This window comes from Coregonus clupeaformis, chromosome 7, assembly GCF_020615455.1.
Source record: "Coregonus clupeaformis isolate EN_2021a chromosome 7, ASM2061545v1, whole genome shotgun sequence".
In the NCBI taxonomy this organism is placed as follows: Eukaryota; Metazoa; Chordata; class Actinopteri; order Salmoniformes; family Salmonidae; genus Coregonus; species Coregonus clupeaformis.
The window spans coordinates 16,872,833-16,887,113 of record NC_059198.1 but is presented as its reverse complement, the minus strand read 5'-3'; the positions used below and the strand labels follow the sequence as shown (position 1 = coordinate 16,887,113).

At 39.5% G+C, this 14,281-nt stretch overlaps 1 protein-coding gene and 1 non-coding gene across 5 annotated transcripts in view; both read left to right on the top strand.

Moving 5' to 3' along the window:
• LOC121569895 (POU domain, class 6, transcription factor 2-like) overlaps positions 1-13,070 on the top strand; it is a 108,887-nt gene extending 95,817 nt beyond the window's left edge. For 3 of the 4 annotated variants that reach the window (XM_041881193.2, XM_041881192.2, XM_045221182.1), the window contains 2 exons: positions 5,239-5,407; positions 9,626-13,070. In XM_041881193.2, the coding sequence (XP_041737127.1) occupies positions 5,239-5,407; positions 9,626-10,148 (692 nt within the window). In that variant the 3' untranslated portion in view covers positions 10,149-13,070. The remainder of the gene's footprint in view (positions 1-5,238; positions 5,408-9,625) is intronic. The other variant, XM_041881195.2, reaches the window with a different exon arrangement.
• Positions 1,838-1,914, top strand: trnas-uga. The gene has a single exon. It is a non-coding gene; the product is annotated as a tRNA-Ser (tRNA).
• Positions 13,071-14,281: the final 1,211 nt, after the last annotated feature.

Here is a 14,281-nt window from a genome sequence, read left to right as displayed (position 1 = left end):
GCAGATGTGTTAAATTATAGCCATGGTATAAAAGGGATAATCAACTCGGGGTTCTCCACTAGCGCGTCGTGGAACACACCTTCCACGTCGTTCAAGAACGCATAGCCCGTCGTTGAATATTCCTTCCGTGGACATGAGCAATGGAGCATTATTTCTGTGTCAAATCATACATAATACAGTTTGCATTCTACATTCCTCTCGCCAATATACTGCTGTGGTCCAGCTCATTGTATTTGCAAGGTCCTAGGGTAACACTTTATTTGGATAGTCCATCTGTAGATGCTCTACAGACTATCTACAGACTATCAGTAACATTTAACCTAACTATCTACTAACCCTGCTCTACAGACTATCTACAGAATATCAGTAACATTTAACCTAACTATCTACTAACCCTAGCTCTAACCCTAACCTTAACCCTTATCCTAACCCTAAACTTAACCGTTGCCCTAACCTTAACCCTTACCCTTATTCTAAACCTAACCCTAACCGTAACCTTAGCAAGCAGTTGCTTATCAACAGATAGTTTGTTGATAGTATGACCATCTATAGAGCATCTACAGATGAAAAATCCGGACTATCCAAATAAAGTGTGACTGACATTTTTTAATTTAAATGAGTGGATGGGATTTTTCAAACAGTCAATGTCTTTTTAGATCACAAATACCTACACAGGGTACATAGGGATTTCAAACCCAATGTAAATTAAATCCAACGTATTATATGGAATATGTATTATTTGTAAAGCCTTGAAGACAGTCATATAGGAAGGAGACCAGTGATGGAGCACAGTGGACAGACAGTGTGGGCACCACTTGCAGAAAAGACTAATCATTTCCTATAGAAACACACTTCATTGACTCTCCATTGGGGATAATCAGATGCTCATCAAGGTGGAACTGATGAGGACTGATGATGCAGCTAGTGCCCATCCTCCCATCCTGTTAAGATATACAGGGTCTGCATCCCAAATGGCAGCTTATTCCTTATATAGTGCCCTACATTAGACCAGATGAACCCTCCATTCAGTCAAAAAAATAACTACAGGTCCTGGTCAAAGTAGTGCACTACATTGGGAATAGGGTGCCATTTGTGACTGCCTGGTCCTATGTCTCCAAATGTTCACACGTCTAGAGCTCTGCCGCTGTAGAAGCTCAGAATCTCTGTGTCTCTTATGAGGCCTCACGGCAAGATGGCAGCCTGATAGATTTCTCCTTAAATACGCTTGGAGGATTCCTTTAATAATTCATTGATAATGACCAAGATGAATAATTCACCGGCACAAACTTTGCTTTAGTAAGCAGGATGCCAGGGCACCTGACATTGATGTACAATGTGAAATCACTTTTTATTAGCTATGAAATTCTTCAAAATGCTAAGGGGGGAAAAAGGTCCCCAAGGTCACTTAAATGCGGGTCTGAAAAGCAGCAATTTACAAACAACATTTATACAATAAAATTGATTCTTTAGAGAAGAGTTGGATGTCATCTTTGAACAATTGAGTAGTGCTGCACATACAGCAGCACAGTCTTTCTGTGGAGGTGTCAACTGACTTCCCCAAAGGAGGGACACATGAATGGGAATGATCCTCTAATAAACATTCCACAGTCTTCTCTTTCATTATAAAAGCAGGGAGATTGGGCTATAAAACAGTTGGCTTTCAGACTGCTTATTGTTCATAACCTCCCGAGTGGCGCAGTGGTCTAAGGCACTGCATCGCAGTGCTAGCTGTGCCACTAGAGATCCTGGTTCGAATCCAGGCTCTGTCGTAGCCGGCCGCGACCGGGAGATCCATGGGGCGGCGCACAATTCGTCCAGGGTAGGGGAGGGAATGGCCGGCAGGGATGTAGCTCAGTTGGTAGAGCATGGCGTTTGAAACGCCAGGGTTGTGGGTTCGATTCCCACGGGGTGCCAGTATGAAAAATAAATAATGTATGCACTCACTAACTGTAAGTCGCTCTGGATAAGAGCGTCTGCTAAATGACTAAAATTTAAAAAATAATGAAACAGGACGAATGGCAATGGCCCCACATTGGATTAACCTATTGAATGGACATGTCTCTATGCTGTTGTGTCCATTAGTTTTTTTCATTGAAGATTAAATGAGAAACGTTTTCAATTTAGTGTTAAACGCAAAGCCAGCCTTTCACTCTCGATACCATTACAGTACATATTGTACAGAGACTGCTATTATCAACTAGAGGGCATAGAAGCACCAGAATTAGAATCACTGCTAACTGAGGGTACAATTCATAATATATTTCTAAAGCTACTCCTGTTGTTTATCAACAGAGACCAGCACTGTCACATTATACTGGAATGTATGTGTACAGTGGCTTGCAAAAGCATTCACCCCTCTTGGCATTTTTCATATTTTGTTGCCTTACAACCTGGAATTAAAATGGATTTTGTATCATTTGATTTACACAACATGCCTACCACTTTGAAGATGCAAAATATTTTTTCTTGTGAAACAAACAAGAAATAAGATGTAAAAAAACAGAAAGCTTGCGCGTGCATAACTATTCACTCCCCCCAAAAGTCAAAACATTGGAGAGACACCTTTTGCAGCAATTACAGCTGCAAGTCTCTTGGGGTATTTACATTTTAGTCATTTAGCAGATGCTCTAATCCAGAGCGATTTACAGTTTAGTGAGTGCATACATTTTTCATACTGGCCCCCCGTGGGAAACGAACCCACAACCCTGGCATTGCAAGCGCCATGCTCTACCAACTGAGCTACAGGGGACCTGTGTAGGTATGTCTCTATAAACTTGGCACATCTAGCCACATATTCTCAATTGGATTGAGGTCTGGGCTTTGACTAGGCCATTCCAAGGCATTTAAATGTTTCCCCTTAAACCATTCGAGTGTTGCTTTAGCAGTATGCTTAGGGTCATTGTCCTGCTGGAAGGTGAACCTCCGTCCCAGTCTCAGATCTCTGGAAGACTGAAACTGGTTTCCCTCAAGAATTTCCTTATATTTAGAGCCATCCATCATTACCTTCAATTCTGACCAGTTTCCCAGTCCCTGCCGATGAAAAACATCCCCACAGCATGATGCTGCCACCACCATGCTTCACTGTGGGGATGGTGTTCTCGGGGTGAAGAGAGGTGTTGGGTTTGCGCCAGACATAGCATTTTCCTTGATGGCCAAAAAGCTCAATTTTAGTCTCATCTGACCAGAGTACCTTCTTCCATATGATTGGGGAGTCTCCCACATGCCTTTTGGCGAACACCAAACGTGTTTGCTTATTTTTTTCTTTAAGCAATGGCTTTTTTCTGGCCACTCTTCCATAAAGCCCAGCTCTGTGTAGTGTACGGCTTAAAGTGGTCCTATGGACAGATACTCCAATCTCCGCTGTGGAGCTTTGCAGCTCCTTCAGAGTTATCTTTGGTCTCTTTGTTGCCTCTCTGATTAATGCCCTCCTTGCCTGGTCTGTGAGTTTTGGTGGGCGGCCCTCTCTTGGCAGGTTTGTTGTGGTGCCATATTCTTTCCATTTTTTTATAATGGATTTAATGGTGCTCCGTGGGATGTTCAAAGTTTCTGATATTTTTTTATAACCCAACCCTGATCTGTACTTCTCCACAACTTTGTCCCTGACCTGTTTGGAGTGCTCCTTGGTCTTCATGGTGCCGTTTGCTTGGTGGTGCCCCTTGCTTAGTGGTGTTGCAGACTCTGGGGCCTTTCAGAACAGGTGTATATATACTGAGATCATGTGACAGATCATGTGACACTTAGATTGCACACAGGTGGACTATATTTAACTAATTATGTGACTTCTGAAGGTAATTGGTTGCACCAGATCTTATTTAAGAGCTTCATAGCAAAGGGGGTGAATACATATGCACACACCACTTTTAATTTTTTTTTTTTTTTTTTTTAACAAGTTACTGTTTTTATTTCACTTCAACAATTTGGACTATTTTGTGTATGTCCATTACATGAAATCCAAATAAAAATAAATTTAAATTACAGGTTGTATTGCAACAAAATAGGAAAAACGCCAAGGGGATGAATACTTTTGCAAGGCACTGTATTAGCTATATTCCTTGTATTCAGGGTGTTTAACCTCTACAGGATCGGTGTCCCGTATACGGGACGGTTGAGCTAACGTGCGCTAATGTGATTAGCATGACTGTTGTGAGTAACAGCAAACTTTCCAGGACATAGACATGTCTTATATGGGCAGAAAACTTACATTCTTGTTAATCGAACTGCACTGTCCAATTTACAGTAGCTATTACAGTGACAAAATACCATGCTATTGTTTGAGGAGAGTGCACAACAACAACAAAAAAGTATCACGGCAACTGGTTTGATACATTCACCTCTGAAGGTAAATAATGTACTTACATTCAGTAATCTTGCTCTGATTTGTCATCCTAAGGGTCCCAAAGATAAAATGTAGCATAGTTTTGTTTGATAAAATCCATTTTTATATTCAAATGTAGGAATTGGGTTCTACAGTTTGAACCCCTGCTGTCTCTGGCTCCATACCCACCCCGCCCGGCCTTCTAGATGTGTGAAAGTTAGTGTATAAGCTAATGATCCATCTTGTATGATATTCTTGGGAGTGTGTAAAATTACATTTTGTGATACCATATCATTTTTGTTCTCTATAGTTATGTACTTGAAAATGTATCAATTGACCAATTCGGCACATTTGGGCAGACTTGATACAAAATAGTCCAGTATTGCAATGCTCCACTGGATCAATCTGAAACTTTGCACACACACTGCTGTCATCTAGTGACCAAAATCAAAATTGCGCCTAAACTGCAATATTGCATTGTGGCCTTTCTCTTGCATTTCAAAGATGATGGAACAAAACAAAAAATAGAAAACGCATGTTTTTTTGTTTGTATTATCTTTTACCAGATCTAATGTGTTATATTCTCCTACATTAATTTCACATTTTCACAAACTTCAAAGTGTTTCCTTTCAAATGGTATCAATAATATATCCTTGCTTCAGGTCCTGAGCTACAGGCAGTTAGATTTGGGTATGTCATTTTAGGCAAAAATTGAAATAAAAGGTCAGATCCTTAAGAGTTTAACGGTGCTATTCAGGTTAGTGAGCTATCCCCCCCTCCCCCCTCCATCTGTACTCCCCGACTAAGAGTTTCTGAGATTTTGTTCTATTGAACATGCCATCACAATAAAGGCATTTTAACCATATGAAGAGTGCCTTGGTCCTTCTTGTTTTTTGACCCTTTCTATTTATGTTGTATTGTAGACCCCCAGACGGCTGCCAGTGAGGTGGATGGGGTCAATCTGGAGGAGATTCGGGAGTTCGCCAAAGCGTTCAAAATCCGCCGCTTGTCCCTGGGCCTGACCCAGACTCAGGTGGGTCAGGCGCTCAGCGCGGCCGAGGGCCCAGCCTATAGTCAGTCTGCCATCTGCAGGTAAGGAAGACTTGGGGTGCCAAATGATTCACATCAAAGCATGGTATTTCTGAGCATAGATCTGTGAATTATGGTGTCTTCTGGAATATTCCTATCCTTCCCATCAAGTGATAAAAGGGTTTTTCTTGACTGCTGTGCAGAAGTTAAGTAGACTTACTCATTGTGGTATTAAAAGGGCAAAAGTATACAATATCTTACCAGTTTTATTAAAATAAATATGCAGAACATCATGTAGAACATCTGAAACCATTTTATATCTGAATGATATACAGTCATTTCTCTGTAGATCAACTGATCCTCTTGCTGCACTCTCCTGTCAGTTTAGTAGTCGCTACAGGAGACGAAGGTGCTCAGGAGTGCTGTCTTTGAGACTGCACATAATCTTTTGGTGTCCATGACGACTCACATCCATATTTCATCTCATATTTAAGCAGACATCATTAAGATATTAAAATGAATACATAATTGAAGACCATCCAGTCAAATCAAGGTCTCATGTCAATTCTTCATCCTCCTCTGTTTTTTCTCTTCTCTTACACGACAGTGCTCTGTTACTTATGCAAAATACATTACCTAGAGTATTACACGAAGCACTTAATGCATTTAATAATTACTAAGGCCTATTGCTGTTCACTCTACATTGGGCTTAAGAGAACCTGACAAGAACTGGTCTGTTAATAAGATTGTCGTGTTCTACAGTCCCGTAAGGACATGCGTTTAAACGCTGCATTATCTATTCATTAGATAATCAGACATTTAGTGTTACCAGGTAATGTCTCATCCTTTTTATGCCTTTCCTTCCTTAACTTCAGCACCAATGAACTAGACCCCTTAGAAGTACACTTATCTCTAATCAGGCAAAGTGACATAGGGCAGGTTATATTACATCACAGCATTCAAACTCCTTCATTCTTAAGTTTCACATGATCTAAAAGTACAATTATTTCTGTTTTATTTGTATTTGATTTTTCTCACCAAATTTGTGAAATCAATAGTTTTAATATCATAATCACATCTAATTAAGTTCCGACATTTGGCAGTGACCTTACTATGGCTAATGTCATGTTACCTTTTCATTGTACTCTACCCACCCATAGTATTGTGCTTTACTGTAGTAGCATGCTTCACTGTCAGCAGTTATCATCAATGTGCCCCTTCTTATTCCTGTATTAATTTGTACTGATCTTCTGAAATGCATGTGCTCTGCTGATGACTTGTCCTGCTTATGTGGCACACTGCTACCATGCGCTTTTAAAATTTTCATCACATCAACATCAAACGGCCGATATAATCTGAAACTGGGAGAGCAGGGTTGTTATGAGCAACAGCCCTTTCAAAGTAATGTTTAAAGTCTTAAAAATCACACATGAAATATTTACAAGCATGCATAATTCAGACATTTAGAACGTACATTAAAAGCCATTAGCTTCAAAAAAAATAAACAGGTAATGTGTCCATGTGGGTTTATCTATGTCGGTAAGACCATCGTATTTTGTTGGTATGACATTGGACATGACAGGCATCTTCTGATGTTTTAAGTAGATAGTCTTCACATGCTTTAGTTTAGTTAACATCAACAGAGACATGGAAGTTGGAGGAGACGAGGGGACTGCATGCTAGCTCAGGGGCATGTTGTTGTCCTATATCACTGGAACAGACAGTGACAGAGGGTTCCATCTTGTCGGATTCCATTGCTCACTTTGTTAAAAAGCTTTATTAGCTTATCACAGGGGCACAAACATCTCATAAGGACATCATCAGACCAATGGGTTTGAATATTGTCTTATCATAGAGTGCTTTGTACAAGCAGCAAATACAATCTGTCATGTAGTGTTAAACTAAAATAATTATATTCCATAAATGCTTTTTAGACAACGTTGCAAATTATGATTGATGGCATGCTTTCACAAATGGATGACACATTTCATTGCAGAAAAATATGCATGAAGTTTAAATCCACCTCCACATCAATGCAACTACATGTCCAAAGATTCACAGTGCTGTTAATGTGAATACTGCTCAGAATGCATCAGTGCACAATGTTGTCTTAACTACTCATTGCTGGTGTAATTCCTGAAGGGGAATTATGTTGCCATGTTTAAGCTGCATGCATTTACAACATTAATTCACACTAGAATTTACACATCAAATTAAGCAGAAACGTGCCTTCACATCCTCCATATTTATATTTAATCACATCCGCTTCTTTCTCCACCTGTACCTGGCATGTTGAATTCATTACTGAAAGGTGGGATACTGATTGAATACATCATATCTGTCCCCTCTGTCCCCTGTATTCTGTAAGTAATGGACCTTCCACTTAGTCAAATACCCATTCTTACACATGGCCTCACGATATTGTTAAAGGGTTAAACACAAACAGCACTGTAAGCATAGGCACTTAGCAGATGTTTATGCATGTCCTGAAAAAGGTACTTCAGACTGTTGAGAGAGAGAGAGAGAGAGAGAGAGAGAGAGAGAGAGAGAGAGAGGGAGAGAGAGAGAGAGAGAGAGAGCAAGAGAGAGAGAGAGAGCGAGAGAGAGAGAGAGAGAGAGAGAGGAAGGGGGGTAAAAGAGGTAGATATATGTATTCATTTCCCACTGGTGGTTCTGAACTAGTAGAAGTGCCTCCTCGCTGAGGAGCCAGCCGAGCAGCTCTCGACTCATTTGAGTGCATTTGGTCCCTGTTGATCCATGAAATGTCCTGTTTCTACCCACTCCTTATATTTACTGGCTAATGTATTCCTTGCAGGATGGAACCGTCCTTTTCCACTGTTTAAGAGGGGCTTATAAATAATACTGCCCGTCGACAAGCAGAAATGCACCAACAATCGTAAAAACAGAGATGGGAAAAGCGGAAAAACACACAGGGTATTATTCCCTGCCGTTCTGTATAACAAGCCGACTCTCCACTAAGAACTGTCTTTCATTTTGGTCCTGTGAGAGGGGTCCTTTCTCCCAGCTCTGAGCCATCTCCTCACCTGCCTTCCAGGAAGATTCTATTAAAGGCATCCATAATAGGTCAAGGTCATAGAAGAGGCCTAGACATGTTCCGCTGTTGTTTTAAAGGGGTATCACTTTTTCTCTCTGCCGCTCGCCCCCGAACACCTAGACAGATGTCTGGACTCTCATTAGAGGGCAGGCAGCTTAAACCACACTCTGACACTGATTCCATTACTATACAGCATGTGAGAAACACAGCGACTTTAGCCCAGGTCCATCATCCTTCAGCACGTCCAAGCCAAACGCCATCTCTGTGCTTGTCTCACAGAACACTGCAGCTGACAGGGTCAAAATACACTGAGCTACAGTACAGATACCCCTTAAAGTGTTCTAATAGTACAGTAGTATATACCCACTATTTGTTGAGATCATACTGATTCAACAAGCCATAATTTAGCTACTGTTCATGACTCAGGAACTCTTTCAAAAAATTGGAACTATAGTTTTGAGCTAAAGTACACAATACACTAAATTAGAATATTTACTTATGCTTCATGCATTCATAAACGTGCAAGTATATTCAAAACTGAAGGGTGGAAATGTATTCTTATTAAATATAAAATGAGTGCTTGAGGAGGGAGAAAAATGTATTTAATTTGTATTTTGATAAATAATTCAAACTGCTTTTGTAAATAAATGACAATTCTGTATTTAAGTGCATGCACTGCTGCCTGTTTGACCATATGAATTAAAAACCTTGATTTTTATCACTTGAAGGGAAGGTATGGGAAAAATGTTCAGTGCATTGTTTGGTTAACCCCTTCTTACCTTTTGTTGATTGATGATATGATAGGTCGATGGTATTGTATATCCATGCATACTAGTGTAGTCTCCATAGCTAAAGCTCAGTGTTTGATAAAGATAGTCAGGTGCTCGGGACGTTTTTTTTGGTCCATCTGAAGTATTTTTTTAGCCATTGGAAGGGTCTCTTCACCCCAACGCTGCTTATCTGGGACAGAGAATTACAGCCACAGCCAACCAAACACAAGACAAGTAAACAAAGCGGAAACAAAATGGCACCACATGTAACGTTCACTTCCAACTGCTTTAACTTTGGCTACAAACTGTCATGGATGTAACCAAGGCTGGTGGGTGTCTCTGTCCCAGTGGCAGCTGCTTGGGATAGGAGGCCCTTCCAGTTCACTGAGGCAGGCAGGTTATCCCTTGGCCCAGCAGGGCACCTAAGTAAGATTCTTCTCTCTCAATTCTCCCCAGACACACCATCCTGAGAAGCCACTTTTTCCTACCACAGGAAGCCCAAGAGAACCCTATAGGTAGCAGTCTGACAGGCAAACTGAACCCTGGCCTTTTATATCCTGCCAGGTTTGAGAAGTTGGACATCACCCCAAAAAGCGCCCAGAAGATTAAGCCGGTTCTGGAACGCTGGATGGCCGAGGCCGAGGCCCGCCACCGGTCCGGCATGCAGAACCTGACCGAGTTTATCGGCAGCGAGCCCTCCAAAAAACGCAAGCGGAGGACCTCTTTCACCCCACAAGCTCTGGAGATCCTCAACAGCCATTTTGAGAAGAACACGCACCCCTCTGGACAGGAAATGACCGAGATAGCCGAGAAACTGAACTATGACCGTGAGGTAGTCCGCGTCTGGTTCTGCAACAAGAGGCAAGCGTTGAAAAACACAATAAAGCGGTTGAAACAGCCCGGTGACCTGGACCTGGACCTTGGCCCGATCGCGCCCATGGACCCTCTGTCTGATTCTCTGGAAGAGCTCCCAAAATGAACAACCAAAACTAGAGGTAAAGAGGAAAGTCCTAACAACATGGTGGATCATGACCTAAAGTGGAATGAAGACTGAAAGAACATTCCTCTCCCTTTATAAAGGCAACTGAAAGGACAGTTATGAAAGTTTGCAAACAAAAATATGTGTTGTCAGTGTGATTACCACAGTTATTTATTTAAATACTTTGGCAAAAACCAAATATAAGAAAAAATGTGTTCATATTTGAGAGAAAAAATTACAAACCTACAGTGTGCTGTTTCAAAGCAATCGAATTCTGGCCTCATTGATCAGAATATTGTCCAAATTTGGGTTCCCATTAGGGAGATTTTAGTAAAGAGATCATACCAAAATCAAAGACAAAAACACTAACTACTTACCAAAGTCTGTTGAATCAGAATACTAAGAATAATTTTTTAAGTGTAAATGTGTTCTACATTTTTACATTTGTACTGGCAAAAAATCTACGATATATGTGTGAGGTTGGGTGTACATTTTCTTTGTTTCACTTAATTTTATCTCCTGGGCTTATATGTAAATATCTACTAAATACCGTCTTCGGATTGAAATCACAATGTCAAAGTTCTCTTTGAAAGTTTTGTTGTGTAAATGCTTTTTTGCTGTGAAACAATGAGATTATGTTGTTTGTCTCAGATTCTTTCTCATCTGCAGCTATTTTAAGTCACAGTGTTTTTACAGGTAACAACTTTTACAGGTATTTGTCAATGATTTTATGAGATTGTCTATGTTTTGTTGATGAAGGACAATAAACTAAAGGCTGTCCAGACATACTCAGTACCTAACCATAGAGGTTCTGTCTCTGTCCACCAAAATATATACGTTAACCACAACGGAAGACGACGTCTTTTCAAACTTATTTTCCTTTTCCATTCCACAATTCTGACAACTGTGACTTTTTTTTATACATACAGAAACATGCCGTCAATTCTGTTATTTCAGGCCTAGTGTTGTGTCAGGGAGAACTTCCCTGAATGTTATACTGTGTCAAGTGCTACTGTAAGTAATTATGTTGCCAAAGCCTGATAGCCAAAGAACACATTACTTCAGCTCAAGGACTTGGGGATATTTTACCTTGGCCGATTACGTGTTTTAGTTATTTTGATGTGCTTATAAGTTCCCTTTTGTTCTTTTACACTGAGTTCAACTACTTTACACAAAGGCCAACAGAATGCCAAATAACATTTTTACTTTCGAAAGAGAACTCTTTGTTAGTTGACAACCCTCTTATATTGTAATATAGAAAATGTGTTGGACTGTGAAGACTTTTCTGCCCGTCACTTTCTGAAGTGTGTATCTAGTTTGTTCTATTTGCTGTAACATAACATAACAGAATTGCTCCTGCATGTTTCCGATAACAAGGTTGGGGTTATAGAAATCTGAAAACAAGACAACAAAACACAAAAGGCAGCCCAAGCTTCAAATCATTAAGTACATTCTTCAGAGTACAGTGTCACCGAGAACAAATTACACGTGTAAAGGATTTAGCAATTATCTCAAATGTTTCTACCCTTAGAGCAAAATATGGATTACTTTCTTTTAGCATTCAGCAACTCCTTCTAATCTAATCAATCGGAAGGTTTTCTCATCTCTGAATCATTGTCTTCAGGGGTCAAATAATGTTTGTAAAATGTCATGCTGTTGTTTTGTGTTCGTTTTCATTGTCATTTGCTTTGAGTGATTCTATAGTGAAGCCTTGACAGAAAGTATAGCCTAATTAAAAAAGTGTATTGGAAAAAGTTGTGTGAGATGCAAGACAACCCAATAGCCCGTCCACAAGACATAATCCATATTAATTTCAACTAACAAATCATACGGTGTTGTTGCTGTGTAGCTGTTAATATACAGATCTAAACAGGGTGTCATCATAACGTCGAGCTCACACCCCATAGCTGTACTTCAATATTACCAGGACCCACATGGAGGATTCAAGTAATCTATATTGTTACACCGTTAATGTGTCAATAACCTATACTGCTAATGTGTTGAACTTCTCCACAGAATATTGCAAACTAGTACATATGTGTAAAATCACTTCTCAGAACTCTTTATGATTTCACATTGATGTGAAATGTTCTTATTTGATTCATATAAAACACTTAAATATGGTGAAGGGAGAATGGTGAGTGTTACATGACAGGCTGAGTAAACTTAGATTTTCTGCTATGTTTTCGCATTTGTGTGTTTTGTTCAATGTCTGTTAGTCCCCCTGTGCACGGTTGTTGCCTAGCAGCATAAAGTGCACTTGGTAACACTTACAAACGCATAAGGAAATAGATCTTCATTGATATAGTAGTCTGAACTGTATGTTCCAGTAGGCTGAGGTTTAAGAGGCACTATACATAGAAGCTCCCTGATGCGTTCATTACATTTATTATTTACCTTTACAGGAAGTAGTGTTAAACAGTGTCATACTATACTTTTTTAGATATTTAAAGTCAGTATTACTAAATGGTGGTCAATCATAATATACTTTAAGTCATATGTGATTTGAATCAATACAAATACTTTTGTGTGTTCCCTCCCTGTCTCACCCCACCTCATCCCAACATGTAAGAGAAGTGATGATGCTGCGGCTGATGTATAGTATGGGCATGTAGTACTGAGGCTTAACAATGAAGCTGTAACCAAAAACATAGAGAAAGAACGGAGTTATACCTTCGCTCAACCTTTCAATGCTGGACCAAAGCTCTATAGTTATATGCACATTGTACAGAGAAATGGGTTCATGTCACTGACAATCTTGAAATACGAAGAGAGTCGATGAGTAGATAAGTTGTAGTTCATTGACATTTTACCTCAGCACTGTCCTCGTACACTGAGCAATGCCATGCAAGGGCCATAATAGAAGAAAATATTGAAAAATGGCTCCTGTAAATGTTTGTAAGTAGTGTTCACTTCTCATGGGGGGGGTGTTGTGTCTGAACTGAGATTCTGTATGACATGTTTTACTTTTGTCAAGTGGTTTCCAGGGTCACATGTACAGGACTTTCTAGACTTTGTTGGTACTTGTTTTTTTTGTTTTTTTTTCTCTTTGTGGCTATGTTACATGCACTGCTCAGTTTCAGTCTCCAAGATGTGCCCTATTTCATAAGGGGCAAAGAAGGCTTTATGATCGTACCCAATTATATAAAAAAAATAAAGATAATCATAATTTAAATAAATGTTTTCAAATTATATCCACACAGACTCACACACCAACTGGTTTGAAATATTGTTAGAACTCAAGAACGACCTAGAAACCAAAGCTGATGAACCTACAAAGGTTGCTTTAAATTTTATAGACTGAACTTAATCTATAGAGCAATATCTGTTTGGTCAGTTAAGCGGCACTTTGTGTATTTCTAAAATTCTTCAAGTCTGTCACATTTATTTGTACCATAATTAATAATAAACAATTGTTTGACATGAATGGACTGTCTTGTTTATTATGAAATGTAGAATAAATAATCAGAATCTAAAATATATGTTTAAGGACTTATAAGCACAAAAGGACATTTCAGAGAAATTCTCTGGTAAGGACTGCATATTTCTTGTACAGTATGGTAATGATGAAGAAAGCAATAATGCACCACATACTAACAATATAGACTCTTAGAAAAAAAGGGTTAATTGGGGTTATAACAGTGTACCAACAGACACTGTAAACACAGCAGTTGGAGTAATAAAGGATGGATTGCAGAAAATTAGCTTTTTGAACTCACTGTTTTCCAGTCTCACAAGATCTGTACATATTTTTCTATCCTATTTTACTAATGCATACTTTGCTGTCATTGCAAGTGCATCTCAATTCCATTAAAACACAGACACAGTAAACATGTACATGTATAGTTGGAGCATAAAGTTAACAAACTGTGTTTTTCTCCTTATTTTCTTCCAATATTAGATATCAGCTTAGTTTTTTATTTTACTTGCACAGTGCCATGATTGAGAAAGATGTGTCCACAAAGGCTTTTCCACCTTTCAATACAGAGTTCGCACCTAAAAGCAAACAGACAGGCTGCAAACCTCTGGGGTCAGTAGCAATTCATTTAGATTTCCATAGGGTCAATAGAAAGGAATACATGTCAAGGGTATTTCACATCAATGTTTGATTTTTTTGCCTTAGCAGATAACAA